Source organism: Anguilla anguilla, chromosome 5 (genome assembly GCF_013347855.1).
Source record: "Anguilla anguilla isolate fAngAng1 chromosome 5, fAngAng1.pri, whole genome shotgun sequence".
Classification (NCBI taxonomy): domain Eukaryota; kingdom Metazoa; phylum Chordata; class Actinopteri; order Anguilliformes; family Anguillidae; genus Anguilla; species Anguilla anguilla.
This window is the reverse complement of record NC_049205.1, coordinates 62,135,988-62,154,427: the sequence shown is the minus strand read 5'-3', so window position 1 is coordinate 62,154,427 and position 18,440 is coordinate 62,135,988. Positions and strand designations below refer to the sequence as shown.

Sequence of the window (18,440 nt, the reverse complement as noted above, 5' to 3'; positions counted from 1 at the left end):
TTCCTGGCGGCTCCCGATTGCTCCGCCCACCTTATCTATTCGTGTCCTCAGTCTTGACCAATAAGGAACTCCGTCAGCCCCTCTCCCCGGTGTTCCGAGCCCCGCCCCCTTTGCTCCTGTAAACCTCCCTGTGTACTAACAGCCCCTCCCCCTCCCCGCTCCGTTGCCACGGTTTTCCTGAGTGACGCGGGTCTGTCGGTGTCCCACAGGCACGGAGGACTACCGCTCCAAACTGGGCAGCGACTGCTTCGCCGACCTGGCCTGCCCCGACAAGTGCCGGTGCGAGGGCACCACGGTGGACTGCTCCAATCAGAAGCTGACGCGCATCCCCGACCACATCCCCCAGTACACGGCCGAGCTGTGAGTCACCTCCCACAATGCACTGGGCTGGGGGCGAGGAGGGGGAGGGTGGGGGTGGCTCTTGTATGGAATCTGAGCAAGTGAACTAGGTAACCTTGTACGCAATCGAGACAGAAAAACAAAATGGCAAACAATTTTTCCAACTAACAGTGTACTAAAATTTGCATTCTTTGTTTTTTTTTGTTTTGAGGAAAGTATTTGACCTTCCTAATGTGTCAGGTTCGCGTTTAAGTGAGTGGGTTCTCTCTGAAGACCCTCAGTAGTGAGGCTTTGAACACTTTATTCTTCATCTTCTCTTCCTTTCATCCAGTCGTCTCAACAACAACGAGTTCACAGTTCTGGAAGCGACCGGCATCTTCAAGAAGCTCCCCCAGCTCCGAAAAATGTGAGTGTACTGCCTCTGAAACTCACACACACACGCATAGACACACATACACACACGCACGCACACACACAGACACACACGCAAAGACACACACACGCACACACTCTCCTGAGGAGGTAAACACACGGCAGCTGGCAGACAGGCATTATAATAAAACGATATTGTCTTTGTTGTTTTTTTTCAGGGAATGGAAAATTGAGGTGTTTGTATATATATATATGTGTGTGTGTGTGTGTGGGCGGATCAATCACGTTTATTGTTAGCGCAATCACAGCCATTCAGCATTCAGACGGCTCAAGGTGTAACAGAAGCACTCTCCCATCACACCTTAAGCACTCTTATATGACGCCTTTGTTCCAGTGATATCAGGGGATATGAGAACAGTCCTTGAGCAGAGGAACCACTGTCATTTCTGAAAGCCATACCACAGATATCATGGACTCACCGGATACTCAGCTGTGATACCACCGATATTATAGATTTACTAGATACACAGCTCCTACATTCTCCCATTTAGTAACTACAGAAGGTATTTGAATTTGCAGAAGATATATAATGTGAAATTGGAATGTTGGCTTCAGTAAGGGGACCGAGGTTTCAGCGTCACAGAGTACAGAACAGAGCTGAGTATCTGGTGACCGTGCGGAATCTGTGGTGACTCTGAGCGTTCTGCTGCGATGCCATGGTAACCGCCGGGTTCCGTTTGTGTTCCTGCTTCTCCCCCCCCCCCCCGCCCCCGCAGCAACCTGAGCAACAACAAAATCACGGACATCGAGGAGGGCTCGTTCGAGGGGGCCGCGGGCGTCAACGAGCTCATCCTGACCGGGAACCGTCTGGAGAACGTTCACTACCGCATGCTGAAGGGCCTCAGCGGGCTCCGGACTCTGTGAGTGTCGCTCTGCGCTCCCCGCGATCCGAAATCCAGTTTAATCCAGACCTGTGGTGAGAGAGAGAGAGAGAGAGAGAGAGAGAGAGAGAGAGATGTTTCAGAAATCCAGTTTAATCCAGACCTGTGGTGAGAGAGAGAGAGAGAGAGAGAGAGAGAGATGTTTCAGAAATCCAGTTTAATCCAGACCTGTGACGAGAGAGAGAGAGAGAGAGAGAGAGAGAGAGATGTTTCAGAAATCCAGTTTAATCCAGACCTGTGGCGAGAGAGAGAGATGTTTCAGAAATCCAGTTTAATCCAGACCTGTGATGAGAGAGAGAGAGAGAGATGTTTCAGAAATCCAGTTTAATCCAGACCTGTGGCGAGAGAGGGAGAGAGAGACGTTTCAGAAATCCAGTTAAATCCAGACCTGTGACGAGACAGAGAGATGTTTCAGAAATCCAGTTTAATCCAGACCTGTGACGAGAGAGAGAGAGAGAGAGACGTTTCAGAAATCCAGTTTAATCCAGACCTGTGACGAGAGAGGGAGATGTTTCAGAAATCCAGTTTAATCCAGACCTGTGACGAGAGAGAGAGAGAGAGATGTTTCAGAAATCCAGTTTAATCCAGATCTGTGGTGAGAAAGAGAGAGACGTTTCAGAAATTCGGTTTAATCCAGACCTGTGGCGAGAGAGATGTTTCAGAGAGAGACCGAGATCCCCAAAGAGCTGCTGACTAACTGAAGGTTTCGCCTCAGGAAAACATGATTGGCTCAAATCCGCGAGCTACTGATGTCATATCGTATCACCCTCACTGCATGAAACCGTACTCATGACTAGTCTAAATCATGCGTGGCGTTGATACACCAGTGGCTTATGAACAGTCTCTATACCCCCACTGCAGTGCCACCGCCAATCAAAATAAGCCCAGGCCTTGCCTTGTGTTGATCGCTCGCTGTAAATGTCAGCCACCGCAGATCAATAAAGAGTGATTCAGGTCTAGTCTCAGCTGGTAAGGTCAGGGACTGCACCTTCCTTTACTGGCGCTGAATTAGCATGCGACTACCGTGAGAACACAGAAGACGTGAGGGCTGGTGGGGGAAACGTTCTCACAATGTTGCCGAAATGTTTGGTCAGTGTTATAACATTGCCGAAACATTGCAGCAACGTTGTGAGAACCCGTTTTTTGTGTTAGCCGGCTAGTTCGGCTGACTGTGTTAGATTGCCTGAGCCGTTCAGAATGCGAAGACCCTGCAGCCTTATAAGCAGGCGTCCTGGATTAATCACAGGCCTATATGGGAGCCCCTCTCTTCTCTTTCCCGGGCCCTCGTGTTTATTAATGCGAGACTGAGAGCTGAGTAACGGCCACCGCAGCATCTTCTGCACGGCATAAAATAAAAAAAATAAAAAAAAAGATAAATTACAAAATGGCCGCCATAATTATGCAGAGTAATCCCTGCCTCTGAGGCAGTGGTGTGGCTGCAGCACAGGCCCGGCTGTGAGCGCATCTTAATTAAGACTTGAGCCCGGTCCTCATGGGGGGGGGGTTGTCTTGTTGCTGGGAGACAGCGACAGTAACAGTCGGCGTGTTTTTTTTTCTCTCTCTCTCTCTCTCTCTCTCTGCAGGATGCTGCGGAGCAACCGGATTGGCTGCGTGAGCAACAGCAGCTTCACCGGCCTGAGCTCCGTCCGCCTGCTGTCCCTGTACGACAACCAGATCACCGGCATGACCCCGGGAGCCTTCGACACGCTGCACTCTCTGTCCACCCTGTGAGTACACTGCCCCCCCCCCCCCACACTCTCTGTCCACCCTGTGAGTACACTGAGCCCCCCCACACTCTCTGTCCACCCTGTGAGTACACTGAGCCCCCCCACACTCTCTGTCCACCCTGTGAGTACACTGAGCCCCCCCACACTCTCTGTCCACCCTGTGAGTACACTGAGCCCCCCCACACCCTCTGTCCACGCTGTGAGTACACTGCCCCCCCCCCACACACTCTCTGTCCACCCTGTGAGTACACTGAGCCCCCCCACACTCTCTGTCCACCCTGTGAGTACACTGCCCCCCCCCCATGCTCTCTCCACACTGTGAGTATGCTGGGACAGCCCCCCCCCCACACTCTCTGTCCACCCTGTGAGTACGCTGTTTTACTTTTTTATTTGTTTGTTTGTTTGCTTGTTTGTTCTGCCTCTTGGCTGTTCTCGGAAGAAAGGAACACGACTTAAAAACCACGTTTTTGCGAAGTGTAATCTGTCCTAACGGTTCTCAGAGATCCGCACCGTTTCATTACTCCCGCGCCAGTGCGAGTGCATCATGGGAAATGACTGCGTATGTCATCTGACTTGCTGCGTTTCTGGGTGTCTATTCTGACGGGATGGATATATTCACGCGCTCGTTCCAAGCAGCAACTCAGCAGAGATGCTCAGTTTGAAGCACACGAGCATCAGAAAAAGAGCAAACTTACGGAGGGAAAATATCCACACAAAAAAGAGAGCCCAGCTGTGGATGTTAGTTTGTGGGCCAGACGTGCAGCCGTCTGCAGCAAGCTGAGTGAATTACAGCTCTTTGCGTCTGAGCCTTCGGACGGCTCGCGCCGATGAAAGGGAGGATAGCCGGGTGGGATTTAGAGCGATGGAGGAGGCCTAGAAGCCCCGTGTGTGTGTGAGATAAGGGCCTTCCCAGAATCCCCCTCTCTTCAAGGGGAACCATGGGATACGGCAGGAAAAAAACGGCGCAGATTATCTCTGATCGCTCAGAGGAGACGCCACGTCACACTTTTATTTCTCGGTGGTCATAAAAATGTGGGCTTCAGGACGGTGGAGACAGGTGGAGGAAAAAAGGATTCATTCTTTTCGAAAAATAAAAAAATACTCCCTGCAAAATGTCTGGCACCGGGTGGTCTGTACTGGTCACATGACTGAAAGAGGTGACTGAAACAGGGAAAAAAAAATATATATCATGGCAGAATCAAAAAATACAACCATTACTAACGGCACAGATTACTCCACAGTCATTGCCACCTTAATTGTGTAGCAAATACTTAATTGAGGCCTTGAAGCCTTGAACACTTTGGATGCAGGTGAGAAGTGTATTTTAGCCCACCGATCTCCCTTCCAGTGTCTCCTGAATCCCAAGGGGGCCGCAGTGTCTGCGGGTTTCTGTGGTTTCCTTTCAATCAGCAGCCAATCAAGGCCAATTATGAACAAATTGTGTTGATTCCTGAGCCAATCAGTTGACTTAAATGAAACACCTGTGACGAGAGGACCCCAAAAACCTTCAGGCACTGTGGCCCCTCCAAGACTGGAGTTAAACCCGCAGACGCTGCGGCCCCTCCAGGACTGGAGTTAAACCCGCAGACACTGTGGCCCCTCCAGGACTGGAGTTAAACCTGCAGACACTGCGGCCCTCCAGGACCGGAGTTAAACCCGCAGGCACTGCGGCCCTCCTGGTCTGCAGTTTGACACCTGTGCTTTAAAGAATGAGATATATACATGAGAGCCCCTGTCACACCCTGCACTCACTGTCAGCCTCGCTTGTCACCAGCAGGAGGCAGTGTCGGCCCCTCAAAGCTACTTTTGCTGATGATAGCAGAGATGCCTAAAAAACTATTAGAATTTTATTTTTTATATAAAAAAGAAAAGTACAGCACAGAGCAGTTTGTAACTTCTCTGGAAGAGGTCTGTTGTTGCAAAAGGATATGCAAAGAAATTACTTTTATTATTGTTATTATTATTATTTCTTCTTTTTATTGGTATTATTATTATTTGATTGATTGATCTGTCCTTGTGGGAAAAAGACACCGTCTGTGGAAAGCCTAATTGCAGAGGAGCTCGTCCAGCATAAACACTGCTGCAGCATCCAGTTTGCACATCTGTGCAATCTTAAAAAGTCACCGCAAAGTTTGCTCGCAGCTTAGCCGTCACGATTTTTGAGGAGGAGGTGAAGGACTGTGTCCAAACCGTTCCCCAGGCTGGCTCGGCTCGAACGCTTTCTCAAATGCGGTCGGGGGATAATTTCCCCGTTTTTCCCCAAATCAGCTCAATTGTGGTTTCTCTGTTGCATTTTTGAATCCCTCTGGAAAACATCCAGCGTGAGGTGCTTTGGAGCAATCCTTTTTTTGAAAAGAGTCCTTCTAAGACCCACCAGTTCATTTTCGATCCATGCAGGGGGACACGAGTCCCTGATCTTAATCTGAAGGGCCCTACATTCGACTGTGCAGCAAGAGACATCCATTACAAATAAAATAAATAATGTATTTCAAAATACTTTCACTGCAGCATGTTTTTGTCATCCAAGATACTTCCACAGAGTAGAAAAAATGTAATACTTAAACTTGATTCTGCTGGGACTCAGGAGGATATAACAATAGACATTGATTGATTGATTGATCATTCCGTTTCAGTCCAGGTAATCATTCACTGTAGGCAACTGGCATTGCTTCCTGTAACTCTTTGCATAAGAAAAAAATAAAAATAAAACTTTGTATAAGATTAACTTGTCTGTAGTTTTATAGTGTAGGCTATATCACCAGAGCTATACCGTATAACAAGGCCATTAAAAACAGCTCTGTGTGAGATCTTTTCTGAATCGGGATCTATGAGTGATTTGTACAATACATCATAGAGTGGTTATGACAATGTAGATGTAGTATGCTTCCTGAATGGCCTGTCTCCACGTGACCTGAAGCTCCTTTGTCTCCGTTTACCGGCTTAATGTCGAAACATTTATAATGAGGCGGCAGACGAGGATTACGCCAATTTCAAATAAACCCTTGATACCTGCTCTTCTTGCCGTCGAAACGCCCCTTAACGGTGCTTCCAAGAATAATAACGTCTCCGAGGCTAAGTGTTTAAGCTAGCTCCACCTCGTTCTCCTCGCTTCGAGGCTTTTGACATCTACGCAAACCGAGTGATTTCAGGTTCGCCTAATTACATTTCCCCGCTGAGTTTCCATCGCCGGCTCTGTAAATGCGATGTTATATTCGCCGTGTAGCAGCGGCCGGGTTTGTGCTTTCCGCGCGTTATTAGAAGCACCTCTGTCTGTTGACAGTCCCCCCCCCCCCCCCCCCCCCCCTTCTGTATGACAGGCCCGACAATAAGTGAAGGCTTCCTGGCAGATATTATGCACAGTGCCCGTCATTTTAATGCTTTTATCAGATTCTGCTCGTCTTCCTGGGGGCTGTAGATAGAGCGTTCATAAATAATGGAATTCTCAAGTACGTTCTGTTCACGCGCATATTGTCAGCTTTGGGAAATGTATTTATTTTATTTTTATTTTTTTCCCCACTTTAATTTCTCCTGGACTGCAACGCGCGTTTATCCGTTGGGACGGGCGACTAGGATTTCTCCATTGGAGAAAGAAATAAATAAATAAATAAAACGGGCCTGTCAAACCATTCGGATTGACAGCTCAGCCAAATATTCGCGTTAAGTAAACGTCCAATAATGGATTGCAATCCGCTCTTAATCGGCCGGTTAAATTAATTGATTGGGTACGCTCTGACAGCACGTCAAAACCGCTGCCCGTTTCAATTAGCCGAAAAAATTGCTAACACCTCAAATTCACCTTTGCAAATGCAATTTCGCGCAGGGCCCGGAACGATTCTCTTGTCTGCAATTTAGTATAGAATCGAAGTATAGAATCACTGTGAACGTAGAAAAGACAGATCGGTGGACACAAATTATGTGTTGATGCGCGGGCAATTTAGTTCCACTGACCTTCACTCCTTTCCGTTCCGTTCGATTTCCACCTTATCTTTTGCATGTTGCCTTTTTTCATTGTACTAGCATGTGATATTACTCCTTAAAAACAATGTGCAATAGACGATAGGTAGATTTTAGGATATTAACATTTGAAATTAGGGTTAGAGTTAAGTTATATTTAGTTACAGTGGTTATGTGTTGAATTAGAGTAGGGTGTTGAAAGCTAATCAGAGAAGTAATTTATTTCACGTGACCCAATTCTTTTGTTTTGGGCTATTTTCACTGAGCTGCTTGAAGTTGTGGATTTGGTTCAATCTCCAGTGTGCTGTAGAACTGGATGGTAACTAGATGAATGACCGATCAGAACGCAATCCTTATATGCAAAGATGAGACTGAAAGGTTTGGGGTGTTGCATTTATCAGATAAATGGTGTCTTCAGATTTTGAGATTGTTTTGTCGTCTCCTTGTGATGTATTTGACAAACGTTATAAGGCGAACATGTTGTAAACTATTAAAATGGTTTGACAGATATTCTTGTATTGCGCATTTCCATATTTATTGAATGCAGAGATATACACAGAGACAGACGGGCAGGAGTGTACCGACAGAGATAAATTTCATCTTTTATGAAGTAGCCATATTTTTCACATAGCAAAATGTTACAACATTGAACATATAGGCAGATATTGTGCATGTGACCCGGGTGCTACACAGCAAAATGTCCAGGGAGGTTTTCCTTGCCACTGTTTCCTTAGCCTTGCTCCTGTAGGGGTTTAGGCCAGGGTTGTCTGTGAAGTGTATTTTGACAATTGTTTGTGAAACGCGCTATATAAATAAATTTTGATTTGTTTTGATCAATTCAACTCTAGCAGTGTTAACAGGTGACGTTTGGTCCCACATTCCGGAGTGGAACCAAATGTTATGTGTTCCACTCCGGGTTGAATTAACAGTGGACATTTTACTGTGTACTCAGTCGTGTAAGAGAACATCTAGCTCACTAACGCACAGGAAGTCCTTTCAGCTTTCTTGAGTGGCAAACCATTCCAATGACAACAGAAATGACACTGAAAATAAGAACATTTGTTTATACTGTTAAGAGTAAAGAGATTGTTCTGCCCGTTGAGTGACACCCCCTGTTTCTTGGCCTCTCGACCAATAGGAACCTCCTGGCCAATCCCTTCAACTGTAACTGTCACCTGGCCTGGCTGGGGGAGTGGCTGAGGAAGAAGAGGATCGTCACGGGCAACCCCCGATGCCAAAACCCCTACTTCCTGAAGGAGATCCCCATCCAGGATGTGGCCATTCAGGACTTCGCCTGTGACGATGGTGGGTGGATCTTCTTCATCTTACTTACTCAACTTACTTTCATTTGCTTTATTATTATTACTCCTGAGGTGTTTTTTAAACCGTATGAACAGGGAGACTAGTAGCAGCAAAGAGTAGGATGACAGAAATGTAATAAAAAAGGAGAAGGGTAATATATGCATATATATTAAATATTTATATTAATAATATATTATATTATATAATAATATATTAATAATATAATTAATGTTATATTAAATATGATACATTTTTCTTACTATCTGATATTCTATGCTAAAGCCATGCGTAGCATGTGCAGATGTAGCTACAGCTTTGTGTTTATGCGCCCTGCTACTGTTCAGGCTTATTTTCAGCAGTTCTGCGCTGCTTGTTCCACGCACGGCGGGCGTGAGCTTTTTGCCTCCGCCTCGTCTTGATTGTAAACTGGTTAAGTGGCCCCAGTGGAACTTCTCATGGATCCGCCGACATCAAAGGTCATAATGAAGCGGAGAGTGCCATTAATAATGAAGCGGTTTAAGAGGGAGTAAGTCACTGCTATTAAAACGCAGCACATATGATATTACCCCCGATGAGAAGCTGGACGGGGTGGCAGAGCGGTCCGTGTGTGTGTGTGTAAACACAAAAAAAAAAAAAAAAAAAAAAAAAAAAAAAAAAAAAAAAAAAACCCTTTTTCCTTGTCACTTGTTACATGTTGCCCCATCCCTGCACTTCTTGGTAAATTGTATTTGTCCTAATACTCTAGCTTAATCTTCTGCCTAGTTTGGCTTTGCAGATGTTAGACCAGGATAGTGTTCATTGTTCTCAGCTAGAAATAGCTGTACAAAATAAGTAATTGTACCTTACTGAACCCGTGTTCAGCAGTTGTCTACGATCATGAAAATGCACTTCTTGTACGTCGCTTTGGATAAAAGCGTCTGCCAAATGAATGTAATGTAATGTAATGTAATGTGTAATGAGCGGTTTGATGGGGTCTGAGGGGGGGCATTAAAGCGTGTGTTTTATTTCCTCTTCCTCTGCCCGCGGCCGCGAAGGCAATGACGAGAGCAGCTGCTCGCCCCTGACCCGCTGCCCGGCGGAGTGCACCTGCCTGGACACGGTGGTGCGCTGCAGCAACAAGGCCCTGAAGACCCTGCCCAAGGGCATCCCCAGGGAGGTCACCGAGCTGTGAGTGGCCAGCAGGGGGCGCCGGAAACACCCGCTGGGACGCTGAACACACACACACACACACACACTCTGAGAACACGCACTGAGAGGCCGTGTGTATATATATACGCCACGCACTCACTGAAGACCCTGCCCAAGGGCATCCCCAGGGAGGTCACCGAGCTGTGAGTGGCCAGCAGGGGGCGCCGGAAACACCCGCTGGGACGCTGAACGCACACACACACACACACACACACAGACACACACACACGCTCTGAGAACACGCACTGAGAGGCCGTGTGTATATATATATGCGCCACGCACTCACTGAAGACCCTGCCCAAGGGCATCCCCAGGGAGGTCACCGAGCTGTGAGTGGCCAGCAGGGGGCGCCGGAAACACCCCCTGGGACGCTGAAGGCACACACACACACACACACACGCTCTGAGAACACGCACTGAGAGGCCGTGTGTATATATATATGCGCCACGCACTCACTGAAGACCCTGCCCAAGGGCATCCCCAGGGAGGTCACCGAGCTGTGAGTGGCCAGCAGGGGGCGCCGTCCGTTCATGCGGAAACGCACACACACGCACGCGCTTTGGGAACGCGCACCAACGCATGCGGACGTGCTCACGAACTGTTCTGAGAGGCCGTATGTCACACACGTGTGAATGCATTAAAAATGTGTGTATATATATATATATATATATATATGCCGCACACAATGTATGATAAAACGCACACATGCAAGCGCATAAACACATTCAGAGTGCGTACAGATACACCACACACACGCTCTCACAAAAACACACACACGTGTGCACATGAAAACCTTTGAAAATGTGTACAGATTTGCCACACGCACACTCTCACGAAACACGTGTGCACGCACGTGAACACATTTAGGATATGTACAGATACACCACACATCATAAACTGTCATAAACTGCACGCATGCGTACACGTAGAAAATACACACAATCACCGCTTTCCCGGTCATTAAATACACGCACACATGCATACATCATATGAGCAGGCTGGCTCTCCACCATTACATGCGTGCGCACATCATTTAGTAGCAGTAAAAAAAAAAAACTGATGAATGATCAGCTCGCATCATGTGATGAAGTTAAAGCCCGCGGTGTCTGATTTATTTCCTCTTTAGTCAGGCCTGTGAAAACGAGCGCTTCTCAAATCAAAGCGGTGGCGCTCTTTAAAACGGCGCGCCGATAAAAAGACATTTAAAAAAGGACATTAAAGCTCCCCGTCTGAAACCAGAAAGTGATGATCTGGCGAAAACGAGCCCACTCAGCACTTTTTGCGGTTTTTTTTTTCTTTTTTTTTTTTTAAAGAAGCGCAAAGTGAAGCGTTTAAAAAAAAAACATCCGTCAAAACGGAAAAAAACCCAGCATTTTCATTAGGTTATCGGTTAATCTCCAACAAAGGGCTTGCGTCACAGCGTCTGCACACCCGCGGTAAATTACCGCTGCCAGCTCTCATTTCTCTTACTGTCTGCACGCGCAGATTGCATCACCTGGCAGGGCCGTTCAATTAGCGTATATCACTCAGGAAGCCCGCGCGGGTAGGCGCCGGCTCCCGTTATTATAGATGTCTTGATTAGATGTCGCCAATATTTATTTTTTGTGTTCTGCGGGGTTGTTTTGCGGAGATTGAATGTATTATCTCATATTTCTTAACTCTTAGAGCTCCGTTTAGAGAATACTTGAGGATGTGCTAACCGTGATGGAAAATATCTAAATAAATATTTAAATAAAATATATACTGCAATATATCGGTAAATTTCTGCTTTTAGGTATGGCATATTTATAAAAATATATTTGTAAAAATATATTTGAAGTTATATTTTTCAAAAAGTCCACGTTTCCAATATATTGCAGTATATTTAATATCTGCGGTATTTTTGACCCTAGCAAGAATCTCAGGAGATTTCAGTGCCTTACATCACATTACAGTCCACAACAAGGATATTTTCTGTGGCTCATCTCTAGTACATACTTTTTAAGAGCGTTAATAAAAATGTAGGCTATAGCAATTACCTTAACTCTCTTCATACGCACCTTTGCCTAAACAAAACTTGCTTTTTAGCCATAGGTTTAGCTTAAGAATGAAGCAACGTAAAATTTTGGCCCAGTTTTGAAACATGCCATTTATTTTCAAAATATATCAAAATTCTCCATGTAATACTAATATAACATGGCCTTTTTGCACAAATATACAGTATATTTATAATTCTAAAAAGAATTCACAAACGGATTTCAATTTGAGTAAATTTGTTTGTGTCCGCATTGTTGCATAGCCTATTGTGTAACCCATACCAGTTCACTTCATGAAAAACTGCTCGCATCTGCACATCAGTTTGAACAAGTACATTTAGCTGGACAGTCTGTCCGACATTGTGACTGCATGCGTCAGATTGAATTGCGCTCCGTTTGATGAATGCGACCCGTTGGGAAATGCACATCTGCTTGTGGTGAGCTTCTAAAAACAATTAACTGACGAAGTATTATGGCGAAACAATAGATAAACACGCAGATGGACGGATGAAGTCCATGATTGCAATGTTTATGTTCCAAATGCCAAGCCCCCCACCCCCACCCCTCCCTTTGAAACAATTCCCCAGTACCTGAATCCAGTGCCTGAGATCAAACCCCGCTGAGAAGGATAACTCGGCGCACGCAGTTTGAAGTGAGCTACGGGTTAAGAGAGAGAGAATGGCTGCCTTCAGCTCGCCCTGCTTTGAACTGCACTCTAAACAGTTCCATTTCAGTGTAATTTGTCCTCAAATATGAAAAAGATGTTTATGTTTTAAACATTACCTAGAGGCGTGCACTGTTGGACACTGCCGTTGAAAATGGGGGGGGGGGGGGGGGGGGGGGTTGGGGGGGGAATGCGCATTGCAAGTGGTAAAATAATCCCAGTAAGCATTCGGTTCCTTGAAATGATTAGCTGGGCTTTTTTGGGGGGGGGGGGGGGGGGGATATGAGATGTTGTTTGTTTCTGTTCCAAAGAAAATATTCATTTGCAGCACCGAAAATGTGGAATTTCCTCAACGGTGAAAATAACTTGGTTTTCTAATTTCTTTGATAGGTATCTGGATGGAAACCAGTTCACCCAGGTTCCAAAGGAACTCTCCACTTACCGGCACTTAACACTCATGTAGGTTCTTTCGTACTGAAGTGTTTTATTAATTTGGGTTTCCTCTTACTGCGTTCGGGGATGATTAATTAAAGTAATTCTTCCCTGGATGCAGAATTTTCTGTAGGGTGTTGTGGGGGGAGAAAAAAAATGCATCTTTTAAAAACAAACCTTATGACTTTAGTGAAACCGTAGAAGGAATGGCAAAAAGCAGACTGTTGCGTTTTGAAGGGTGTGGTGCACGGGAGTGTTTGAGTCGGTTTTCTGTTTTTGAGCTCAGTTGATTATTTTTGCCTGTTGTTTTTTCTTTGTTTATAGATCATTTTGCTGAAAAGTAGTTTGGAGTTATGAGCTTGGTGCGCATGCACACAGTGTAATGTTAAGTGTTAAATCAACTCTTACAGAGTACATGCGGTCCCTATTGGATGCAAACGTACTCTGTTGGAGTTGGATTGGAGTTGAACTGTGTAGCATTGAAGTCACCCTCTTCAGACTGAATGTGAAATGCTGTACTGCTTCCCTTGTGAATAACGTTGTAAGCTTATAGCTTAAAGAATTAACAGTCTGCCCTGGTTTGAAACGTCCAATCAGCAGCATGATCTTGAAAATGGCCCCTCTGTGTGTGTAGGAATGTATTTATGCTTGTCTTTGTCGATCTTGTTTTCTTCCAGTGATTTAAGTAACAACCAGATCAGCACCTTGTCCAACCAAAGCTTCAGTAACATGTCTGAACTGCTTACCCTGTGAGTCTGGCTTCTTCAATGTGGCATCTTCTGCTGTGACCTTTATATATGTGACCTTTGCCCCCATCAATGTGACCTTTGCCCCCCAACAATGTGACCTTTGCCCCCAACACTGATTTGCCAGCTGCTGATGACTGCTCATCGCTCTTTAGTGATTGAGCACCTTATTTCTTGTGCAGAAACACGTTTTTTTAAACCTCTGTAGTGTGGCTAACAATGCATGTGTGTTTTTTTTTTTTTTCCTACCCACCTTAAAGAATTTTGAGCTACAATCGGCTGAGGTGCATTCCAGTGAAGGCCTTCGATGGATTGAAGTCACTCCGGCTCCTGTGAGTGCTCTCTACCTGTGTACACACAGGTGCACCTGTATTATTCGTTAGAATAACTGAGTTTGTCTGTATTGCGTAAAGGCAGTATAAATATAGCTCTTCTTTTTTTTAAACTGCAGTAAAGCCCAAAGCAATTTTAAAACCTAATCTAAAAAAATACAATTTAGAAAGACATTATGAAGACATTATGGAGCTCTCATAACGTCTGAATATAGAACTTAGTTGTAGAGGCTGTGGATTGACCGGGGGGGGGGGGCATTTTTGTGCTAGCATTACCATGGTTACCGCCGTGGAGGCTCCAGTACAAACACACTTCCTGTCTTTCTGTAGGTCTCTTCACGGGAACGACATCGCTGTGATTCCAGAGGGCGCCTTCCAGGACCTCTCAGCACTTTCACACCTGTAAGTCTGACACACCTCCACCAAACTCCGCCCTTTTACACCTGTAACCCTGACACATCTCCACTAAACTCCGCCCTTTACACCTGTAAGCCTGACACACCTCTGTTAAACTCCACCCTTTTACACCTGTAACCCTGACACACCTCCACCAAACTCCGCCCTTTCAGACCTGTAAGTCTGACACACCTCCACCAAACTCCGCCCTTTCATTACATTACATTACATTACAGGCATTTAGCAGACGCTCTTATCCAGAGCGACTTACACAACTTTTTACATAGCAACTTTACATTGTATCCATTTATACAGCTGGATATATACTGAAGCAATGCAGGTTAAGTACCTTGCTCAAGGGTACAACGGCAGTGTCCTTACCCGGGAATCGAACCTGCGATCTTTCGGTTACAAGCGCAGTTCCTTACCCACTGTGCCACACTCCGTTTCAGACCTGTAAGTCTGACACACCCCCACCAAACTCCGCCCTTTTACACCTGTAACCCTGACACACCTCCACCAAACTCCGCCCTTTCAGACCTGTACGCCTGACACACCTCCACCAAACCAGGCAGTTCTGTTGCTACTTGTATTATTTCTCTCATTCGAGCTTTAGTGGCCTGTGGTCTTTCCCACACAGACGATAATTCCTTATTTGAGATAAAAGGCACAACAGAAGGCCCCACATTTGTTTACAGGGATGTCTTTGATCTCCGTAATTATTCAGTGATGCCTATACATGCCACTGTTAACAAACAAAAAAGCAAGGCGCCCACCAACCCACACGCACACAAACACACGCGCACACACACACACGCGCACACACACACACGCACACACACGCGCATAATCCCTGTGCTTATAGTCCTGCTGGGTGATGATATTGATTTAGTCAGTGATGAAATATTGAAACTGAAATTGGCGGTTATTCAAAAGCCTCTTCTTCTGACAGCTTAGGCTGTTGAAAGCCTCTCATTGGCAGTCATGGACAGGCCCCTGTTTCGGTTGGAGTGAAACTCAGTCGGCAGAGTAATCAGAAGCTCTGAACTCAAAAGGACAGGTGTGCGAAACACAGGTGTAACAGGAAAGCTTCTCACCACCATGGCGACAGGGAGAGACAGGAGACTACCGACTGGTCGTTTCATTCATCGACTTCTGTTTCCCTCTCCTCCAGATATTACCCAGAATGCCTTTCTCTGATGCAGCGATTAGCACAAAATTGCATGATTAAAATCTCACGCACACGTTGCCCTCTGGATCAAAACTCAGGCCGTTTTGCTGAATATACGCGGTTTGTGTTCTGCATATGCAAATGTTTGGAATCAGGAGGTGAGGTACGTTCAGTCAGCTGCAGCTCTTGAGCACTGATTGTGCCCGAAGCCTTCTCCAAAGGCCAGAGTGGAAATCTAACGACATAATGGCGGCATAATTGATTTGAATTAAGTTCAGAATCTTTCATGTCAGCAGAAGTTTAATCAGCAGATCCCTGCCATTTCCCTGAGGGGGGGGGCAGATGCTCAAAACCAAGGGAACAGTTCAGGGAAATCAATTAAGGCTCTGTTACCACGCAACCCCACCACCCTCCCCCCCCCCCCCCCCACCCCCACGCTAAATAATGTCTACGCGAGCGCCGCGCGGAGAGCGAGCCTTCGTCTTTAACTCTTCCTCCTCTTCCTCGCCCTCCGCAGAGCCCTGGGCGCCAACCCGCTGTACTGTGACTGTAACATGCAGTGGCTTTCCGAGTGGGTGAAATCCGGGTACAAGGAGCCTGGCATCGCCCGGTGCGCCGGGCCGGGGGAGATGACCGACAAGCTGCTCCTCACCACGCCCTCCAAGAAGTTCACCTGCCAAGGTAACTCAAACCGACCCTCCCTCCGGAGAGATGAACAAGCAGCCAATCAGCTGAGGCGCATGCTTGTTCCCGTGAGAAGCCGCTTGATTCCCTTTACAGTTGGGACTTGTTGACTGCCTTGCTTTGCCCTTATTCTGGCTCCTGACGTCGACTCTTTGAAGAGCAGGCGTTTTTGAGAATGTTGTTTTTTCCAAAATTCTAAGCCAGTGTTCTAGAACTCCACTGCACTCAGTTACCAGTAGTGAGTGTTACATCAGCATTAGAATGTTCAGGTTTGTTTGACCTTATGCTGTGTAATTGACATCCTGTAGACGTACTGGGTCCTTGCGGTTTCCTGGTGACAGGTAAGGCTGTAAAATGGCCCAGTCAAAGCCCCTCGAACCCTGGCCCTCCCTTGAACGTGTCCTTCATCTCCTCCCTGAACTTTGACCCCTTCTATCCCAAATATGGAGATGAGTGCCTCTCATCTGCCAGCGCCTGGTCTCCTCTCCTGTGATTGGTCCACGGTGGACGTGTCATCGTTTTTGACTGTTTGTTCCCTATTTACCTCGTCGTGGACCCCACTCCTGTGCGTGTCGCCGTGGTGATGGTGTCTGATCTGAAACAGGAAATAGGGATTAGACACGTCATCACGTAGAAAAAAGTCACCAATCACAGAGTACGTTGGTTACCAACAAATAGAACAACCCAGACAGTGATTGGTGGATTTCTTTCTGGCACTACTCCAGTCAGCAATTAAGGGAAGTTTTGATAGAAAGTATCCAACCAATCACCATCAGGGTTGTTCTGTGTCTTCTTACCAACCTACTCCATGATTGGTGGAGCTTCTCTCTGGTTTCTTTGCCAAAAAGTGGTGATGTGTCATTCCTATCCCTGTTTTGTTAGGTTGTTGTTTTTTTAGGTCAGCCCTAATTTCCCCTGTGCTCTCCTGTCTGCTTTTCCAGGTCCTGTGGATGTGAGCATCCTGGCCAAGTGCAACCCCTGCCTCTCGAACCCGTGCAAAAACGACGGCACCTGCAACAACGACCCTGTGGACTTCTACCGATGCACCTGCCCGTACGGGTTCAAGGTACGGCATACAGGAGCTCATCGCTCATCACCCTCAGTCACTCTTCTGCATTGCATGCTGGTTAGATGAGTACCTCCTCTGTTCAGTGCCCCACGTTGATTTTTAAAAAATGGCACAGGCTGCTGAGTGGCTCATTCGGTTAAGGCACCACACTGTGGCTCGTGGATGAACGCCATGGATTGTATCCAGACCATCCCAGTGTTGACTGTAGCTGGTAGATCCATAGGGTGATGCACAATTGCTGATTGCTTCACCCAGGATACAGGAAGGTCCCGTCAGTCAGGGGTTCGCGTTTGAACACGGCTGCGGTTACAGATAGTTAAATTAGGATGGGAAGTGGGCGTGTTCAGCCCCACGTTGGGTGGATCTGTTGGTATTGATCGATCGGTTTATAATCAATTTTTCAGGGCCAGGACTGCGACGTTCCCATCCACGCCTGCATCAGCAACCCCTGCAAGAACGGAGGAACGTGCCATCTGAAAGAGGGGGAGGAGAGCAGCTTCTGGTGAGAACATCTCCGTCCTCTTACCCACCATGGGTCACTCCTCACTGTCTCTGAATTACACAAAGCACCTCCCCTGCAGCTTTAAGGGGAAATATGCGTGTGTATTTTGTGTGTATTTTGTGTTCAGATATAACTCCCTTTTTTTGGGGGGCACTTGGGGATTTCTTGGCTGTTTTATTGTTCAGGATCATAAAAATAGGCTCGCAGCAGCGCGCAGTTTAGAGCCTATTTTTAAACATTTATTAGACTTTCATTTCGTCGGTAATGACCTTTTTTTTTTGGTTAGTTTTTTTTTCTTGTGTGTTTTCTCTGTTTGTTTTATTTTCCCGAGGATAGCGAGCATGCATAATTCATTTTTTCATTAGGCGGTTTTACTCCCCGTCAGCCGGGCCGGGGATGCGCCCCCGTGGTCGGGACGGGTGTTTACCGCGCGCGGGCGGCTCTGAATAACGCCCCCCCTCCCTTCCCCCACCCCCCTCTGTGGCGTGTTTCTGCGGGACAAAGCTCAACCGGGCGAATCTGATTGCTTTAAAGGAGCAGACAGGGCCGCTGGTTCTCAGCCAGATTACGCCCCCCCCCCCCAAATGTTTTCGGGAGAGGTACGTC

General features: G+C 46.6%; 1 protein-coding gene across 4 annotated transcripts in view; it reads left to right on the top strand.

The window, feature by feature from the left end:
* Window positions 1-18,440, top strand: part of slit2 (slit homolog 2 (Drosophila)) — a 156,114-nt gene that overhangs the window by 116,795 nt on the left and 20,879 nt on the right. For all 4 annotated transcript variants that reach the window (XM_035418964.1, XM_035418968.1, XM_035418966.1 and 1 more), the window contains 13 exons: window positions 210-360; window positions 671-745; window positions 1,488-1,631; window positions 3,236-3,379; window positions 8,472-8,638; window positions 9,670-9,802; window positions 12,893-12,961; window positions 13,612-13,683; window positions 13,941-14,012; window positions 14,343-14,414; window positions 16,097-16,260; window positions 17,205-17,329; window positions 17,737-17,834. In XM_035418964.1, coding sequence (XP_035274855.1) covers window positions 210-360; window positions 671-745; window positions 1,488-1,631; window positions 3,236-3,379; window positions 8,472-8,638; window positions 9,670-9,802; window positions 12,893-12,961; window positions 13,612-13,683; window positions 13,941-14,012; window positions 14,343-14,414; window positions 16,097-16,260; window positions 17,205-17,329; window positions 17,737-17,834 — 1,486 coding nt within the window. The remainder of the gene's footprint in view (window positions 1-209; window positions 361-670; window positions 746-1,487; window positions 1,632-3,235; window positions 3,380-8,471; window positions 8,639-9,669; window positions 9,803-12,892; window positions 12,962-13,611; window positions 13,684-13,940; window positions 14,013-14,342; window positions 14,415-16,096; window positions 16,261-17,204; window positions 17,330-17,736; window positions 17,835-18,440) is intronic.